Source organism: Aquarana catesbeiana, linkage group LG07, assembly GCF_042186555.1.
Source record: "Aquarana catesbeiana isolate 2022-GZ linkage group LG07, ASM4218655v1, whole genome shotgun sequence".
Taxonomy (NCBI): Eukaryota; Metazoa; Chordata; class Amphibia; order Anura; family Ranidae; genus Aquarana; species Aquarana catesbeiana.
This window is the reverse complement of record NC_133330.1, coordinates 329,807,914-329,827,657: the sequence shown is the minus strand read 5'-3', so window position 1 is coordinate 329,827,657 and position 19,744 is coordinate 329,807,914. Positions and strand designations below refer to the sequence as shown.

Genomic DNA, 19,744 nt, shown 5'->3' with positions numbered 1-19,744 from the left:
CTGGATTAAAGAACTGGCTGAACAGAACTGGATGAGCATAAATATGTTTTTGGAAAGTAAGAGAGTTTAGGTATATATATTATTTATTATAATATATATAAAATATAATAATAATTATACACACACACATATATATACACATACATATATACACATACATATGTCTGCCGGTACTTAAATAGGACTCGGACATCCTGTGAACCCTAAAACTTGGGGTACTCCATCATGCAAATGTTATCAGAAGAGAAAGATGACACTGGGGCTGCTGCTCCTACCTTCCTATTGGTCAGTGAAGCGCCCCCCCCCCCCCCCCCCCATATCACATTGATGAGCCAAAAAGGAGGTGCAGAAGGGACTGGGCCAGAGCTAGATGACTGTATGCACCGAAGTTTGAGCAGACCAATATTTGGGGCTCCTGAGTGAGGCATAATTGGCATTATGGATTAATGTAAAGATCCTCATACTTCTGTTTTCAGATATCTGTCCTTATTAGGTTTAGTTCAGTAATTAGAAATCAAAAGGATAAATCCCATTTCAGGGTGGCAAAAGCTGTAAATGAAAAAAAACAGCATAAAGTCTTTATTAAACTGCAGATTTCTCTGTACTGAGCCATTTTTCCCATTAGTCAATGAGTGGAAAAAAAAAGTCCAAAGCAGCTTTATAATGATGAAAAAACTGAAAAAAAAAAAAAGATACTTCCTCGAAGATTCTGACTTTATGAATAGGTCATATCGTATGAGCCTGGTTTGCTTTTACTGGGGGGCAATTGGGTAATTGGAATTTCATCTTCCAGGTTAGCAACAAATAAGATATTTGCAAATTCCCCATTGATTCCAGAGACAGAGGGTTGCGTTTTCTAAATATGGTGGGGCATTCTGTTTGTGGGCGATTGTTGGTCATTTCAGGGGGGATTTTAGTTCGATAGAGACAGAAATCTTGACAGGGGGTAGAAATTCCATAGGCTGCACATTTCTGTCTGTAAAGGCTATGCCAATAAAACCTGCCAACACTGATTCTCCTCCTCCATTCACTGAAATCCCAGTTGTTTTGGCCTCCATTTCTTTCAAGCACTTGTTGGACATCAAAAAGGTGAAAATCCACAATGGGTGCCTGTGAATTGTCAGGGGTCGTCCAGACGCTCTCAGGCCTGTAAAACATTGAATTGTTTTTTTTATTGATGGAAACATTAAGAGGTTTAATTTTTCTTGGATTTAAAAGATGTAACAATTATAATGATACTCCAAGGCTCTATAGTGGTGGTCTCCAAACTGCGGACCAGGGGCCAGATGCTTGCCTTTATCAGGCCCTTGGGCACCAACAATAGGAAACCATTCCTTCCACTGACACCAATGATGGGGCATTATTCCTTCCCCTGATATCAACCATTTGCACTATTCCTCCTAACACAAGGGACTATTCCTCAGATTGACATCAATAAATGATTGGTCTCATCCATGTAGGCCAGTGGCCTCCAAACTGTGGCCCAGGTGCCAGATTTGGCCCTTTGGTTGCTTTTATCCGGCCTTTGGGCACCAACAATAGAGCACCATTCCTCCCTCTGACACCAATGATAGGGCACTAATCCTTTCCCCGATATCAACAACTTTCACTATTCCTCCAACTAATGCCAATGATGAAGCATTGTATACTCCCATTGACACCTAAGCATTTTCTACTCATACTGGCCACATTCCAGCCCCCAGAGAATCTGAAGTACAATAAACTGACCCTTTGTTTAGAAAGTTTGGAAACCCCTGTTCTATAGCAGTGTTAGTCAACTTTCTTGATATGGGGGCCTCAAGTGTGGCCCCCGACGATGCCAATGGACCACACATAATATTCAGTAAATACTCAGTGTCAGAGACAGCAGAGACACAATGGGATATAGTCAAAGTCTATGGGCATGATACAAGAGATAGCCAGCGACTAGGGTTGCACCGATACTAGTATCGGTGCCGATACCGAGTATTTGCACAAGTATCGGTACTCCTGCAAATGCACCGATACCTGAAACCGATACTTTCAGGCTCGGTTCTTTGAGCCGTCAGTGGGGATGAACAAATGTTCCTCTGTTTAACCCCTTATTAACCCTTAATTTACTCTAATTGACCTTAAACAACTCTATTCTACTCCATTTAATTATTATTTTCCTGCTTTTTTTTTTTTTACAACGATAAACAATTAAAACTTTTTTTTTTTGTTTGCTTTGTTAGTGAATATTTTCACACATATATATTAACATATATCTACACATTTCACATGAAAAAACAAAATTTATTTATTTCATTTGTAAATTACTTTTCAATGCTTTGTAGCATTGCTGACAGCTGAAGTGTAAACAAAACAGTTGTGGTAGGTATCGGTAATTGGTATCGGCGAGTACTAAAAAAAAAAAAAAAAAAAAAAAAAGTATCGGTACTCGTAAAAATAATGGTATCGGTGCATCCCTACCAGTGACTGTGGTCATTGTATACTTGATGGTCTGAGACTATGAGCCTTCTACAAGAGATGGTCAGAGAGCACAAAAATGCTTCAGGAGATGGTCAGAGACTACGAGCCTGGTATAAGAGATGGTCAGGGACTGTGGACATGCTAGAAGGAGACTGTCAGATTCCCAACAATTTATAGCAGTTGTTCCAGACTGGGAACATGCTTCAGGAAACACATTACATGAGACTGCTGGGGAACATCTATAGCAGGGCAATTCTGTGCATGGGTCGCACAAAAAGTGCCAAAGGGCTGCAAGTGGCTCCTGGGCCATAGGTTAGGCACCAGGGTTCTATAGTATTTAGCCTGTCACTCAGTCAGCAGCTGATTGAAGAACCTGAAGGCAAAAGTAGGCAATATACCCTGCAAAAAAAAAAAAAAAAAGGGAAGAAGAGAACTAAGATTCCCAGTAGGGAGCTTAGGTCCTTACTTGGCCCTTTTTGCTCGGCAAAAAACTGAGCTGCCTCTAGCAGATGGGGATTTGACCATCCTTCGGATGTGCTTTTGTTTTGCCAAATTCCCTACTTCTTCAGGTAGCACTACAACCTAACACCGTGGGTTACAGATCTTTCATATCTCCAGTGACCCTCCAAATATCCAGGAATCCTCAAGATAAAGCTTAAAAAGTTGTAACAATTGCAATCATTTAAAGTGGTTGCAAACCCTGTTGCAAACATGCCTATACTTACCTGCACTGTGCAAAACTATTACACAGAGCAGCCCTCCGATCCTCTTCCTCTGGGGTCCCGCGCCAGTGGTCCAGGCCCCTCCTCTTCATCGGGTGCCCACACGGAAAACTGCTTTCCCGGGGAGCACCAGTGCGGGCTCGATCCCGAGTCCCGCTGCTGCATCTGTTGACACAGACAGCGGGACTCGGCCCCTCCCCCCCACACTCCTGTGTCACAGGATTTGATTGACAAGAATGGGAGCCAATGCTGCGCTCCCGCACATTGCTGGATCGGATGGGTTCAGGTAAGAAAAAAAAAAAGGGGAGGGTAGGGGTTTGACTAGAAGGTTTTTCACCCTAATGCAAAGAATGCATTAGGATACTTTCACTCTGGGGCAACAGGTCAGTTAGCGGCGCTTTATCTTCGACAGTGGGGCGCTTTTAGAAGGGGTTAAAAGCGCTCGTGTTGCGGAGCTTCGGAAGCGCTGCCCATTCATTCCAATGGGCAGGGGTGGCTTGGGGGGCTGTATACAGCGCTCCTTCACTGCCCCAAAGATGCTGCTTGCAGGATTTTTTTTCCCCATCCCGCAAGCGCACAGCCCCTGTGTAAAAGCACTCGGGCTTTCACACTGGGGAGGCATGAGAGGCAGTTTTCGGGCGCTTTACAGGCTCTATTTCTAGCGCTAAAAACACCTGAAAACTGACTCAGTGTGAAAGGGATCTTAAAAGGTGAAAACCCTTAAGACCCCTTTCACACTGAAGGCGGTTTTCAGGGTTTTTAGCGCTAGAAATAGTGCCTGTAAACCGCCTCCCATGCCGCCCGAATGTGAAAGCATGAGTGCTTTCACAATGGGGCGGTGCGCTTGCGGGATGGGGAAAAAAAAAAGACCCGCAAGTAGCATCTTTAGGGCGGTGTAGGAGTGCTGTATACACCGCTCCTGCCCATTGGACTGAACGGGCAGCACTTCGAAAGCGCAGCAACACAGGTGGTTTTGACCCTTTCTTCGGAAACTAGCGGGGGTTAAAAGTGCCCGTCTAGCGGCTGAAAAGCACCGCTAAGACGACGGTAAAGCGCCACTAAAACGAGCGGTGCCTGGCAGAATAAACCAGAAAAAAAAAAAATGTAAAAAATCAGCAGTATTCAGGATTCAGTGACCAATACTAAAAGCGGCAGGGAGGAAGTTGGTGGGACCATAGCCTATGTAATCTCTTTTTCACACCTCCCTAAACAAAGTATTATATCCTGAGAAGCTGCCAGCCATGTATAATTTAAATTAAAAAATTTAAAAACAGTACCAACAACTGTGCTTGAGAAGTCTAACGTCATTACATGAGACAATAAAACAAAAAACACAAGTCTGATTGGCTTAGGGATACAGGCAACCAATCCGCAGTCAGCAAGCCGTTTTGTCTTTCAGTGTCTCATCTATACTGGCAACAAGATAAAAGATCCAATATACTAAAATCACTCATCAATACATAATAGAATAAATGTTTTTTTCCCATTACGACAAGCAACTTACACACAGCTCATGGATATAACTGGGTCTCTCTGAATGTTTCATTATTAATACTTAATCGGATGAGCCTGGCTCCGTAGTAGTCAATGATGTAGCTCGATCCATCAGACGGGCCAACAATCTGCAAAAAGGAAAAACTTCATGTTTTAAAATTGCTTAGGTTCATCTATAAAAAGCAATACGTTGTTTTGTTTTTTTGAAAAAGAGAAAAGGGGAATGAGAAAGAGGAAAGAGAAAGGAGAAAAAAAAAAAAAAGGAAAGAGAAAAAAAAAAAAAAAAGGAGGAAAGAGAAAAAAAAAAAAAAGGAAAGAAAAAAAAAAGAAGAGGAAAAAGAGGAAAAAAAAAAGAGAATGAAGTGGAAAGAGAAAGAAGAGGAAAGAGAAAAGAGAAAAAAAAGAAAAAAAGAGAAAAAAAAAAAAAAAAGGAAAAGAGAAGAAAAGAAAAGAAAAAGAAAAGAAAAGAGAAATAAAAAGAAAGAAAAAAAAAAGGAAAAAGGAAAGAGGAAAGAGAAAGAAGAGGAACGAGAAAGAAGAGGAAAGAGAAAAGAAAAAAAAGAGAGGGATAAAAGAGAAAGAGGAAAGAGAAACGATTCACAGAAATAAGAGATGGTGGAGAGAGGTATAGAGAGAGTAGTGGGGATGAAAGAAGGAGCGATGGAAGAAAGAAAAGAGGGGAGAGAGGATAGATATAGAAACCCCTCTACTAAACTGGTGTGTAGCAGAATCTGTAATATTGGTAGACTAGCAGGTATCTGCATGTCATGACATAATTAAATACAATAAAGCCATTTATGCATACAGCAGTTTCAGGCTTGATGGCCATCATCAGTGCTGTGTATGGATATCATGGCTTCTCTGGAGCAGTGTTCATTTTGTCAACGAAAACATTTGTCAAAAAATTTCGTCAGCAGCATTTAAACTAAACGAAAAAGTACACCACATTTTCGTCCACTGAGGAAAACCGATGAAAATCAAATCTGTTTTTGTTAAACTCTCTTTATCCTCGTGTACTTCCAGTTTCCACAGAGCTCCACTTCGAGCAAGCAACTTGAGCCCGTAGCGCGATTCGCTTAGCAGCAGTTAGCAGGCTGTGCAGCCAGCATTATAGGCCTCAGAGTCCCCAGATGACCGTCCAGAGCAGCATTGTGCATTCCAGGCCTCCCGACGAGAGTCCCGACGATTACCATCCAGGGTAGAGAGCACTGTGGGTGTGTACATTACAATCACAGGCCTCCCCTTTAGACTACCATCCGTCCAGAACACTGTGTGTGCGCGCATTACAGGCCGCCTCCTCAGACTATTGTCAAAAGCACTGTGCAGCATTACAGCCACCGCCCAGAGCACTGTGCAGCATTACAGGCCTCCTCAGACCACCAGGCGGCATTACAGCCACCATCCAGAGCATTGGGCGGCATTACAGGCCTCCTCAGACCACCGTCCAGAGCACTGTGCGCCATTACAGCCACCGTCCAGAGCACTGTGCGCCATTACAGCCACCGTCCAGAGCACTGTGCGCCATTACAGCCACCGTCCAGAGCATTGTGCGCCATTACAGCCACCGTCCAGAGCATTGTGCGCCATTACAGCCACCGTCGTCCCAGAGCACTGTGCGCCATTACAGCCACCGTCGTCCCAGAGCACTGTGCGCCATTACAGCCACCGTCGTCCCAGAGCACTGTGCGCCATTACAGCCACCGTCGTCCCAGAGCACTGTGCGCCATTACAGCCACCGTCGTCCCAGAGCACTGTGCGCCTTTACAACCACCGTCCCAGAGCACTGTGCGCCATTACAGCCACCGTCTCAGAGCACTGTGCGGCATTACAGCCACCGTCCAGAGCACTGTGCGGCATTACAGCCACCGTCCAGAGCACTGTGCGGCATTACAGCCACCGTCCAGAGCACTGTGCGGCATTACAGCCACCGTCCAGAGCACAGGGCGGCATTACAGGTCTCCTCAGACCACCATCCAGAGCACTGTGCAGCATTACAGGCCTCCTCAGACCATCCAGAGTGGCTAAATCTGTATCTGTGAGTTTGTTCAAAACTTAATACCATACATAACATGATTAGATTTTTTTTACTCCAGGAGTATATAATGAGTTTGGAAATTCTAGAAAAATTCTTAAATACTTCATTGCAATTTACTTAAACACATTTGATTTTAGTTGACTAAAATGATTTTATTCAACTAAAATGTACTGGGGATTTTAGTTGAATAAATGCAACTAAAACAATTGCAAATGACTAAAACTAAAATGGCATTTTAGTCAAAAGACTATAATTAAAACTAAATCAAAATTTGATGCCAAAATGAACACTGCTCTGGGGAGTAGGAGTTGGGGAGCAACCAGAAAAGTATATCCAGAAAGGTTATGGTGGGAAGGCGACTAAAAGGCTCAAAATATATTGCTTGCAGCTAAACTCCAGGCAGTTATAATAAAAAATGAATGCAGCTCTGTAATTAAGAGATCATCAATGCTAGCAAAGTACTAAATCTGACCTGGTATCAGTCCCTTTACAGCAGAGCTCAGCCTGGGTGACGGAGAAGCAGCACATGGAGCCAATCTCTTCTGCTAGGAGGAGACAGCAGAGAGTGACAGATGAGCTCACTAGTCTTTTCCTACCCAGTCACAGGCTGGGGGGGGGGCTGCAAGACCTGTAAGTGTTACTGAATGGCAAAAGAGCAAAATCGGGTTTGCAGCCCTCCTAGATAGGACTGTACTGTGTGGCAGGGCTGTGTAAATCCATGGAAAGGTTTTCACAGAGTTCAGCTTTAAAGAGCCTGCATTTTTTTTTTTTTTATATTAGGTAATTGCACATTTCTTCAGTAACAACTCCACCACTATTTATCCTGCTCCAGTTACTGATAAATGAACTCTGGTAAGCAAACCATAGGCGGCACCGACTAAGGCACCAGAGGAAGCGGAGGCCAGCCTAGAGCTGAATTCCAGGATCTGTGTGGCCGGGTCTATTTCCAGTGCAATGTACACACAGCCGGCTCTGTGCCGGCCTCCTGGACCCTCTACAGACAGCTTGGCTGCTGACCGCAGGAACACATTGAAATGCCGCTGTAATTTACACTAACCATCTTATTCGGCACACAATGACGGCGGAATCCTGAAACCTGCCATTATCTTCTTAGAGGAACGCGATCTCTGCTGCTGGGGCTTCCTTATGGCTTTTTCGTTAAAAAAAAAAAAAAAAAAAAGGAAAAGGAAAAAAAAAAAGGAAAAAAAAAAAAAAAGCTTTGTCTGTTTTGGACCGAATTCTGGGACCACAGCCCAGGAAGCAAATGTCAGAGGCAATATTTATGTTAATTCAAATTATAAGTATTAACATCTGATGGATTGTACTTAGCGTGTCTGATTTACAATCAGGCAATATTTCTTAAAAAGGAGAAGTTAACCTTTTAAAGAAAAAAAAAAAAAAATAACCGCAGAAGGTTAATGCCACCCTACTGAGAGAACAACAACTCTACACACAGAGAGGTACTCCTAATAAGTTCTGGGAACCTTGGATGGTGATGCCAGGTGTAGTAGCCCCCTTTTTCCTTGGTTTCCTTAAGAGTGCTAGTTATGTTCACTATTGAACATATTTTTCCCGGGGAACCTCTAAATTGGTTCTTTACTGTGTAAAACACCATGGCATGAGGAACGTAAAGAGTTTGTTAACCCACTTCCATGGAATGCAGTGGAACCTTGGATAACGACCATAATCCGTTCCAGGAGAATGCTTGTAATCCAAAGCACTCCCATATCAAAGCGATGTTTCCCCATAGAAGTCAATGGAAACGAAGATAATTCATTCCGCATTGACTTCTATTACATGCAATACCGCATGTGGCCAGAGGTGAGAGGGGGGGCACTGGAGAACCTTGGAAATACTCAGGGAAAGTTTGGCTGAACTCAGAAACACATTCGGGAATGGAATATTTCTGAGTGTTTGAGTATTTCCAAAAGGCTCCGAGTGTTCCCGGCGCCCCCGCACCTCTGGCCAAATGTGGTACTGCACCGCCCAATGGCTTGAATTCTGCTTGTTTTGCGAGACAACACTCGTAAACCGAGTCAGAATTTAAAAAAAAAAAAAAGTTGCTCGTCTTTCAAAACGCTCGTTAACAGCGTTACTCATAAACCAAGATTCCACTGTATACTTTTTCCCTCTGAGTGCTCAGCTGATTCCTCTCCTCTCCTCTCTTCGGTTCACAGCTGCATTGGGCGGGGCCAAGCCCTCCCGCTGTCATCAGCCGGGGAGGAGGGGGAGAGAGAGTGCCAACAATCAGCTCAGCGAAGGGAGCTGTGTTTATACAGGTACAGATCACCGAATTTTTTTACATTACACAGGCACACATGTTATAATGGTACAGAGGGGATAAGACTATTTAGTAGCACATATGAGAGCAGCTAGGGGCTGGTACGAGCAAGGAGGGGAGGGGGGAGGAGGACAGAGGAGAGAGACACAGGGAGAGCTGCAGATAGCAGGGCTGTGGCTGAAAGAATCACGAAAACAGACCACAGTATCAGGGCTCAGCCACCATGATTACCGTGGTCAGTTATTGCAAGGGGGGGGGGTATAGCCAGGCAGGATTAGCCAGGTTTTTTTTTAGGGTATACAGGGGGCCAAATGACACAGCACAAGCGTTGTGCTGTATAACATGCTTTAAGGGAACAGGATCTGTTTTTTTTTTTTGGGGGGGGGGTTAACAAACTCTTTAAAGAGGAACTGCAGTCTGCTCACATAATTTGTAATAAAAACATCTTTGCCATTCTGAAGCTTCCCTCCAACCACTTTGCATATTATTTTATATATACTGGGATTCTGTACTTGCCAAATATGTTGCAGAAATCTCCCTCCACTGAGTCTGGCTGCAGCCATTTTAACTGTGGGCAGCTGAAGCTGCTGCCTGTACACTGCCTGGATTTACACAGACACACCTCCAGCTCGGCAGCTCTCATTGGCCCTCTTATGACTCATCCCCCCTCCTATCCTGGAAAAACTCTCTCTCTCTCTCTCTCCCTAGGCTAATGACCAGACAAGAAACAGGAAGTGGGCTGTATAAGGGATTTACTGGCAGAAAAAAAATTTTACTATCCAAAGTTAAAACCACAACAAGGGCAGAAGATTTAATAGATGGAAAGATGAAAAAAATGACTGAAGGTTCCGCTTTAATGAGCGGTGCTCTACTTCATACCGATTTTGGTTATTTGGTGAGGAGAATGAGATGCAACACACTTTGTTACTCCTTTTCTTTAAGGTCTTTTATTTTTGCTGGGTTTGTAGTACTGGCATTATGATAATACGATTATTAGAAGTGGGTGGGCTCTGTTTAAAAAATCTTTTCCCCCTTTTGTTTTTTTTTGTATGAATAACCTGTCAATATTGTTGATGATGTCACAGTGCTTATTATGCGACTGTCATATGGATGAGCGTTTCATAAGTCTACTGATTAATGGTTGTGTGAGTGTACACTACAAACTTCAAAAGCACTTTTTGCGATTCGGCACTGCGTCGCTTTAACTGACAATTGCGTGGTCGTGCGACGTGGGTCCCAAACAAAATTGACATCCTTTTTTTCCCACAAATAGAGCTTTCTTTTGGTGCTACTTGATCACCTCTGCGGTTTTTATTTTTTGTGCTATAAACAAAAAAAAAAGCGACAATTTTGAAAAAAAAAAAAAAAAAAAAAAAAAAAAAAGCATTATTTTTTACTTTTTGCTGTAATAAATATCCCCCAAAAATATATAAAAAAATATTTTTTTTTCTTAGTTTAGGCCGATACGTATTCTTCTACATATTTTTGGTAAAAAAAAAAAAAATCGCAATAAGTGTTTATTGATTGGTTTGCGCAAAAGTTATAGCGTTTACAAAATATGGGATAGTTTTATGGCATTTTTATTAATATTTTTTTTTTTATTAGTAATGGCGGCTATCAGCGATTTTTATTGTGACGGCGACATTATGGCGGACAGATCAGACACTTTTGGCGCGATTTTGGGACCATTCACATTTATACAGCAATCAGTGCAATTAAAAATGCATTGATTACTGTGTAAATGTGACTGGCAGTGGGGTTAACCACTAGGTGGCGCTGTAGGGGCTAAGTGTGTCCTAGGGAGTGATTCTAACTGTAGGGGGGAGGGGCTATGTGTGACACAACACTGATCACCGCTCCCAATTACAGGGAGCTGTGATCAGTGTCACTAGGCAGACAGGGGAGATGCTTGTTTACATCAGCATCTCCCCGTTCTTCCTCTCTGTGAGACGATCGCGGATATCCCCGCGGACTCGATGTCTCACGAAGCTCGCGTGCGCCCGCAAGCCGCCTCCTAAAGGGCAACGTACAGGTACATGATTCTGCCTGTATGTGCCCTTCTGCCGCAGTATATCTGCGTGAGGTGGTCGGGAAGCGGTTATCTCTACCTAAAAAAAAAAATTATTTTATGTAGGTCTTGTTCAATTTTGAAAAATTTAAATAAAAAGTATTTGTAAAAAAAATATATATATATATAAATAACAATAATATTATATATATATATATATATATATATATATATATATATATATATATATATATATAAAAAATATATTTAATCTAGTGTGCCTATACTACCACAAATCTCCTCCAGGCACCCAAAGAAAAAATAAGAGGCGCTAAAAATCAATAAAAAATGTTAATGTGTTTGAAACCAGTGATGGTGTGACCCCCCAAAGGTGTCCTAATAGCTTAGTGTATACAAAGAAAAAAAATGAGCAAAAATATAAGATGCAACAAACGAAAAAAATTAATTTTTTCATTAAAACGTACTCAATGTGTTTCAAGTGTCGTATCAACACAGCGATGGTGTGACCCTCTCAATATGTGATACTCCCAATCAATGCATCTCCAGTGATAAAGGTGCAATATATTCATGCCAAGCATGCATTAACATAGATCAAATGTAATGACATCACTTTCAAAAAATCAGTCCAGAAAAAAGACATGACATCACACGTGAAAAAAAAAAAAAAAAAAATTGTCCTGGAAAAGTGATCAATCTTGATGCAACAAAGTGATAATGTGAATCTTCCACTTCTCCCTTGGTGCACGGTGCTTCCACTCCCTCAAGAATAACACTCACCGACTAATATTGCCAGCACTCTCATGCACGGCAAAAATCACTTATTTACCACACACGGGTAATAGGATCAATTGAAGTTCCCACGGTGATTGTTTAGGCAAGAGGTCCACATGAAAGAAATAAATGAGTGCTCCAATAGTGTAAACCAGTTTCACTCTTTTAATAAAGCCACTGCAATCTTCTAACATCACACTTACATTTAAAACGATAAAATCAAAGTAAAGTGCAGATCACATCAAACTGTAAATGGTGGAACCAGATGCAACAAATGGTCACGGCGGACCCGAGGTGTGTCGGCGCAAAGCTTTCAATCTCACCACCTCCCTGGATACTCCTCCGTGCTTCCGTGTAATAGCGACTCCTCTCCTTCAGTATGGATAGTAACGCTGTGTGTTAATTTTTTACACAATGTGAGTGGAACTTTTGGAGTGTGATTTGTAGTGTGTACTATTAAATTGTTACGTTATCACACTATTGGGAGTCTTCTTTAATTTGCATATGGAACGAATCTCCGGATGGAATATGTTTAACCCTTTCCAGTAGACCTAGACATCTATGCTTTAAAGCCTCATACAAGAGTGGAGGCATGAGGAGCTGGTGAGTGGCTTTCCACTGGGAGAGGGGTCACTGAACACGCAGGTGTGGTGGAAGGACTTGATAGAAGATAATTACACTCCTGGAATTAAAAAGGACTTGCTGTGGCACATTTGATGTCTTTTTGTTGATCACGATCACGGACACTTTGTACATGTGTGTGTGCTTTTCACAGTGTTTTTGTTATAGTCACATAGGAATTGTGTGATACATAAAGATTGTCATTAGTTTTGATGTTATACATTGTTTTTGTGTTGTCACTGCACAGGGATTGATGTATACAACTTTATGAGCAGTATTGGCACATAGTCACTTTATGTACTTTGTTTTTGGTGTTTTATTTTCATTTTGTTCACTAATACTATATTATTTTATTATTTTTTTAGGAAACACCTGTAAAGAGGTGCTCACTAGATTAGGGAATTCACTGTAAGAGGTGTGAGTAGTTTTGGAGGGAGCGCCACGGTTTAATTCTCCACGTGGGGTGCATTGCACTAGTAACACGTCACAGATTTAAATATTTATGTTTATCTTATATACATCAAGTGGCAGCTATAGTTAGGTTATACCAACCGGTGGTAGTCAATATCTAGGTTGACTCTCCGAGGCGCAGTGGTGGTGAACTAAGTATAGGGTGGGAATTTTACTTAGGAGAATCGTTTATTAATAAACAAAATTTACTATTTTTTGTTTTGGGAGCCTGTAAAGCATTGCAGATCACTGGTACCATGCAGAACTGCTGCAGACCTGTCAGTATATCTGTTTGCTCGTACCTCATATGGGCCTCACTCACAGGAAGAAAAAAAAAAAAAAAAGGACTGCCAGAGCGCTCAACAGCGCCGTGGTAGTTTATAGAGAACTACAGGCCGACAGCCGCAAAGGCTGTTGGGACTTGTAGTTTCCCATTCCCAGAGGACTATAAATGAATGAGCACATCCACGTCAGTTTCAAAGAGCAACAGAGGGCGCCTGGAGAAGATGCCCACCCGCGGTCACTGGGGAGGAGGAGAGGTGGGGAATGGCTGCAGCTGCTGGAACACGTTACATGTTTCACCCTAAACACGGGTGGAACATATCACATGTTCCAAAAGGTGAACTTATCCTTCAAAGAGACCCTGCCACCTTGACCATTCAGGGTCAAGTGACCGGGTCTCTTTAAAGCCCCCCCCCCCCCCCCCCCCCAGTTCTATTCATCTTTGAAAACGCTCCCCCGGACGTTGCTTTCTCTGTCGCAGCCAATGTAACACGCGGGGTGTCAGAACATACGGTAAGCGATGACATCACCCCCTCAGTCATGTGACCGTGTTTAGGCCTAGCAGTTGGACTAGCAAGGGGTCTCCAAACTACGGCCCTCCAGTTGCTCAGGAACTACAATTCCCATCATGCCTAGTCATGTCTTATGATGCCTCATGGGACATGTAGTCCTGCAACGGCTGGAGGGCCGTAGTTTGGGGATCCCTAGGCCCAAGTAATTCATCATGGGACAAAGTTTCCCATATCCAGAAACAGCAAATATTTGGGCATATATATATTAATAGAGATATATATATTATATATATATATATATATATATATATATATCTCTATCTATAGTGGCAAGGCGGCTCTCCTGCGCAGGATCAAGCACCTCGTACGTGATCCGGCACTTCCTGGGTGTCCCGCTGTGATTAGACACACTTTAACTGTGTGCCCAGCCTGTGCTTTCTCACTGTGGGGGAGGTGCTTGAATTTTGGGAAGGCACCGATCCATGTCCCTGCTTTGGAGAGACACAGGATCCATGCCTTACCTACTGACAGAATGGTAATCTGCCTTGTTTACATAGGCAGGTCGCCTTTCTGGCTCTGTAAACAGACATTACTTCTGCTTGATTGTAGTCGTAAAGGCTATAAAGGTTTCTTTTTACCATAACCATTGCAGCTCCGTAAGGTTTTACCCCCCTTCGTGACCAGGCCCATTTTTTGCCTTACTTTAACTGGTAATTGCACGGTCATGCGACGCTGTACCCAAACTAAAGTTTATATAAATTTTTTCACACAAACAGAGCTTTCTTTTGGTGGTATTCAATCAACACTGGGTTTTTTATTTTTGTGACAAGCAAAAAAAAAAAAAAAAAAAAAAAAAAAAAAAACCAACAACATTTTTTACTGCTATAAAACATAGCCAATAAAATTAGAGATTCATCAAAATTTCAGCAGTCGAAACATGTCAGCCGAAAATGGTGTTATCAGCATTTTGATAAGTGAAAAAGGTGACGAAAAAATGCACGGGATTTTGCCGCGATTTGATGCGTTTATGTTTATCATAGGCCATGTGACTCAAAAAACGACATCAAAACTGTAACATGGGTGCGTTCTTGCTGCGTTTTCGATTCATTTCAACGGGGAGGCGCGTTTTTGATTTTTTTTTTTTTTTTAAACTGACCAAAAATGTAGCAAGCAAGATTTTTAAACACAATAGAAGTGCAACGGACCAGTGTGAAGACAAACATAGAATTTAAAAGGGATACATTTTTATTGAGCTTTTCCTGCTTTAAAAGCTGCCAAAAATAGCGGACAATAAATTCATATTCATTTAAAATTGATGATATTAATTAAAAAGCTGAAAAAAAAAAAAAATTATATATATATATATATATATATTTTTTTTTTAAATCAGTTTTCGGCCAAATGCATCCTGCATTTTCGGTACCAAAATTTCCATTCGGTGCACCTCTAAATAAAATAATTTCAAAAAAATCTAATTACTTCAGAAATCTTGGCCAAATGATATTCTGCTACACGTTTTTGATGAAAAAAGAAATCCCAGTAAGTGTATATTTGATTGGTTTGCGCGAAAGATATAGCGTCCTACAAACTATTTTTATGTAGTATACACCAGGATCTAAAAAAAAAAAAAATGTTATACTACTAATGGCGGTGAGCAGGGACTTATAATGGGACTGCAATAGTGAGGCAGACAATCTGACACTAACTGACGCTGGGGGGGGGGGGGGGGGGGGGGGGGAGACGACTTACAGCCACTGACATCACCAGTGACACTAATACAGTAATCAGTGTGAATACTATACACCAGGGATATGCAATTAGCGGACCTCCAGCTGTTGCAAAACTACAAGTCCCATCATGCCTCTGCCTCCGGGTGTCATGCTTGTGGCTGTCTGAGTCTTTCTATGCCTCATGGGACTTGTAGTTCTGCAACAGCTGGAGGTCCGCTAATTGCATATCCCTGCTATACACTGTCAGTGTTCTAATGACACTGGCTGGGAAGGGGTTAACATCTAGGGGCAATCAAGGGGTTAAATATGTACCCAACTATGAGTAATGTGTGCTGCTTTTACTAGCCGATCCCTACGTTTATAATCCCTGCAGGGATAAGAAACAGAGATGGTTCCCTCTGTACGGAGCCCTGTGCTGAATGTCAACACAGAGCTCTGGGCTGTGATTGTACACAGCTGATCAGCAGGTCCCAGCCGTGTATCATTGGCTGGGACTTGCTGACAGGCTCCCGACCTAAACCGGGAAGTAGGCAGCAACGTACAGGTATGTCGCTTTGCCTTCAGAGGATGCTCGACCGCATAACAATTAAGTGGTTAATGCATTCTCTGCATTAGGATAAACTTTTTAGGTGCAGTTACACCCCCCTCCCCCCCCAAATACTTACCGGAGCCCGATCTATATCCAGCACTGTGCCTGAGAGCAGCAATGTCTCCGTGAGAGCAGCAGGAGCCATTGTGAATCAAATCCAGTGATGTGTGTGTGTGTGTGAGGAGGGGATACTCTGCAGCAGGAAGGAGTCAGGAGCGCTGGCGTGGGAGCCCAGAAGAGGAGGATCCAGGCTACTCTGTGTAGAATCACTGCGCAGAGCATGTTTGTTGATTAACCCCTTGATGTCCAGCACACGGCGATATACAATGGCACGGCTGCGCAAATGGGCGTACCAGTACGTCTCCTTTAGGATGCGGCACTGTGGGCCACGTACTCCGTACCCGCCGGTGTCCCGTGGACTCAATGTCCGCCGCTGTCCCGCAATCTTGTCACGGAGCGGCAGAACGGGGAGATGTAAACAAGGCATTTCCTGCCTTGCCTTGTGACATGACAGAGATCTACTGCTCCCTGTCATCAGGAGCAGTGATCTCTGTCATGTCAGTGGTAGCCCATCCCCCCCCCCCCCCCCCCCCACAGTTAGAATCACTCCCTAGGATACACTTAACCCCTTGATCGCCCCCTAGTGTTTAACCCCCTTCCCTGCCAGTGTTATTTTTACAGTAATCAGTGCATTTTTATAGCACTGATCGCTGTATAAATGACAATGGTCCCAAAATAGTGTCAAGTGTCCAATGTGTTCGCCATAATGCCGAAGTCACAATAAAAATCGCAGATCGCCACCATTACTAATAAAAAAAAAAAAAATTAATAAAAATGCCAAAAATCTACCCCCTATTTTGTAGACGCTATAACTTTTGCGCAAACCAATTAATATACGCTTATTGCGATTTTTTTTACCAAAAATAAGAATACATAATCGGCCTAAACTGAGAAATAATTTTTATATATATATTATAGCAAAAAGTAAAAAAAATTGCTTTTTTTTTTCCTTCAAAATTTTCGCTCTTTTTTTGTTTATAGCGCAAAAAATAAAAACCGCAGAGGCGATCAAATACCACCAAAAGAAAGCTCTATTTGTGGGAAAAAAAGGACATCAATTTTGTTTGGGTGCAACGTAGCATGACCGCGCAATTGTCAGTTAAAGCGTTGCAGTGCCGAATTGCAAAAAGTGCTCTGGTCAGGAATTCTTCCGGGGCTGAAGTGGTTAAAAAAAAAAAAAAAAAAAAAAAAAAAAATTATAAACAATTAAATGTTATGTTTAAACATTACCTTTCTTTTTTGAAACTGCATCACTGTCATTTTCCGTAAAATGTAATGCAATATGGCAACCTGGAGGCATTCTGTATACAGTTTGTGTACACAACGCACCCCCCAGGAATGTCATTTCCTGCTTGGGTGAAGAACTCTGCACTCAGATACAAGTTAGGCTTTAGGCATCTCCTGCAACAAAAATTACATTTTATTGTGTGATATTTCCTATGGGTTAATCACTTCTAAAAGGGATGCCGATACTGCAACTTTTTTCTCATCAGAACCATGAAAGTGCATTAGCTGGATTGAAATGAATGAGTGGTTCTCATTCAGAATCAGTATCCAAAGACACAAAGTGGAATAAACAGCTCTTTCTTCAGAGCAGAAACAGGTAGGAATCTGCAACAAAGTTTTTGAAAAGGGTAACTCCACTTCCGCAATCTGCAACAAAGTTTGTTATAATCCTTGCAATGCACAGAGATCACCCAGAGGGGACTTTAGGCTCCATTCACACTAGCGTGACTCCAAAGTCGCATGATTTCCAGCCCAACTTTAATCTGACTTCACACTTTCTGGATCAAAGTCGCATCAAAGTAGTGCAGGCACCTTTTGAACGGGTGCCATTGAAATGAAGGCGGACCTAAAGTCATTTTTTTCATCTTTCCATCTATTAAATCTTCTGCCCTTGTTGTTGTTTTAACTTTGGATAGTAAAACATTTTTTTTTATCTGCCAGTAAATCCCTTATACAGCCCACTTCCTGTTTCTTGTCTGGTAAAAAGCCTAGGATTATGACATCATGCACAGCTCGCTCTCTCACTCTCCTGAGAGTTTGCCAGGGAGGGGTGGATGAGTCAAAAGAGGGCCAATGAGAGCTGCAGAGCTGGAGGTGTGCCTCTGTGTGTCTGTGTAAAGCCAGGAAGTGAACAGGCAGCAGCTTCAGCTGCCCACAGTTAAAATGGCTGCAGCCAGACTCAGTTGAGGGAGATTTCTGCAGCATATTTGGCAAGTACAAAATCACAGTATATATAAAATAATATGCAAAGTGGTTGGAGGGAAGCTTCAGAATGGCAAAGATGTTTTTATTACAAATTGTGCGAGCAGACTGCAGTTCTCTTTAAGGCCGAACTCCGGGATAAGTAAAGTCTGGAATCTTGGTGAGCTTTGTGCATTTCTTCTAGATCTGTGCAGTAATCCAGTGTGAGACTTCCTGTAATAAAGACCGCTCACTGTTTCTCTCTCTCCTTGTGCAGGAGGACTGGTCTTGTCTCCGCCCCCTCCTGTCATTTTCTGTAGGCAACCTGTACAGGGAGGAGTCTGCTGGAACCCCTCCCATAGCTCTGCTCTCTCTCCTTGTGCAGGGGGACTGGTCTTGTCTCCGCCCCCCTCCTGTAGTTCTTTTTCTTTTAGGGCAGCCTTCCGGGCCCCTCCCACAGCTCTGCCCTCTGCACAGACTATGTACAGCACGGTGATGATGTGACTTATACTTTTACAAGGCAATATCTGTGTTTGCATAGACATCGGGTGCACACTAAGTGGATTTATATACTTTGTGGTTATTGGGGAATGTATTTAAAAGAACGTTCTTGTGTCTGGAGTTCAGCTTAAACAGACAGCTGCAGAATAGTTCTGTTACTTTGCAAAGATGCTTGCAAAGTATCGCGGTTTATGCTCAATACAAGGCAAAATCCCTTCTGTGATATATCGTAGAGCTGCACGATTAAACGTTAAGAATCATTATCACGATTTTTTTTTTCCCGTTGCGATCTTGAACAAAGTATTTCCCGATTCTTTCTATGCAGAGAATTCTCTCTGCTCTGCTAAAGCCCACAGCGTTCAAAAGAAAGGAAAAAAAAAAAACAACAGGGCAGTCTGCCAAGAATCACAACATTCTTTATCAACGGAACTTAAGTATAAACATTGTAACAATTTCTCCTTTACATCAAAGGAATACACTTTGGTGTGTAAATGAGGGAAGTTTAACCACTTAAACTTTTTCTGACGTTTGTTGCTTTCAAGTTAAAATCATTTTTTTTTTTTTTTGCTAGAAAATTACTTAGAACCCCCAAACATTATATATATATTTTTTTAGTAGACCCTAGAGAATAAATATGGTGGTTGTTGCTATATTTTATGTCGCACTGTATTTGCGCAGCAGTCGTTCAAATGCGAATTTTGGGGGAAAAAAATGACACTTTAATGAATTAAAAAAAACAAAAAAAAAAACAGTAAAGTTAGCCCATTATTTTTTTTTGTATAATGTGAAAGATTTTACGTCGCGAGAATCGTGATCTTTTTATTCGAAGCAAAAAAAAATCGTGATTCTCATTTTGGCCAGAATCGTACAGCTCTAATATATCGTGTTAGAGGAAAAAAAAAAAAAAAAAAAGTACTTCATGCTTTGTAACCAACTCACCTGCATGGCGATGAGGATAAAGTCAATTAGGCTGCCAATTCCGCAGAAACCGACTGTGCAAAACTTCAGCATTCCTGGATGAAAAGCAAA

At 42.1% G+C, this 19,744-nt stretch overlaps 1 protein-coding gene across 1 annotated transcript in view; it reads right to left on the bottom strand.

Annotated features, from left to right (window-relative positions):
• Positions 1–313: 313 nt before the first annotated feature.
• Positions 314–19,744, bottom strand: part of TM2D1 (TM2 domain containing 1) — a 31,451-nt gene continuing 12,020 nt past the window's right edge. Inside the window, exons 5-7 of the mRNA XM_073593835.1 lie at positions 19,655–19,728; positions 4,678–4,795; positions 314–1,147 (exon numbers count right to left, since the gene is read on the bottom strand). Of these exons, the coding sequence (XP_073449936.1) occupies positions 4,685–4,795; positions 19,655–19,728 (185 nt within the window). The 3' untranslated portion in view covers positions 314–1,147; positions 4,678–4,684. The remainder of the gene's footprint in view (positions 1,148–4,677; positions 4,796–19,654; positions 19,729–19,744) is intronic.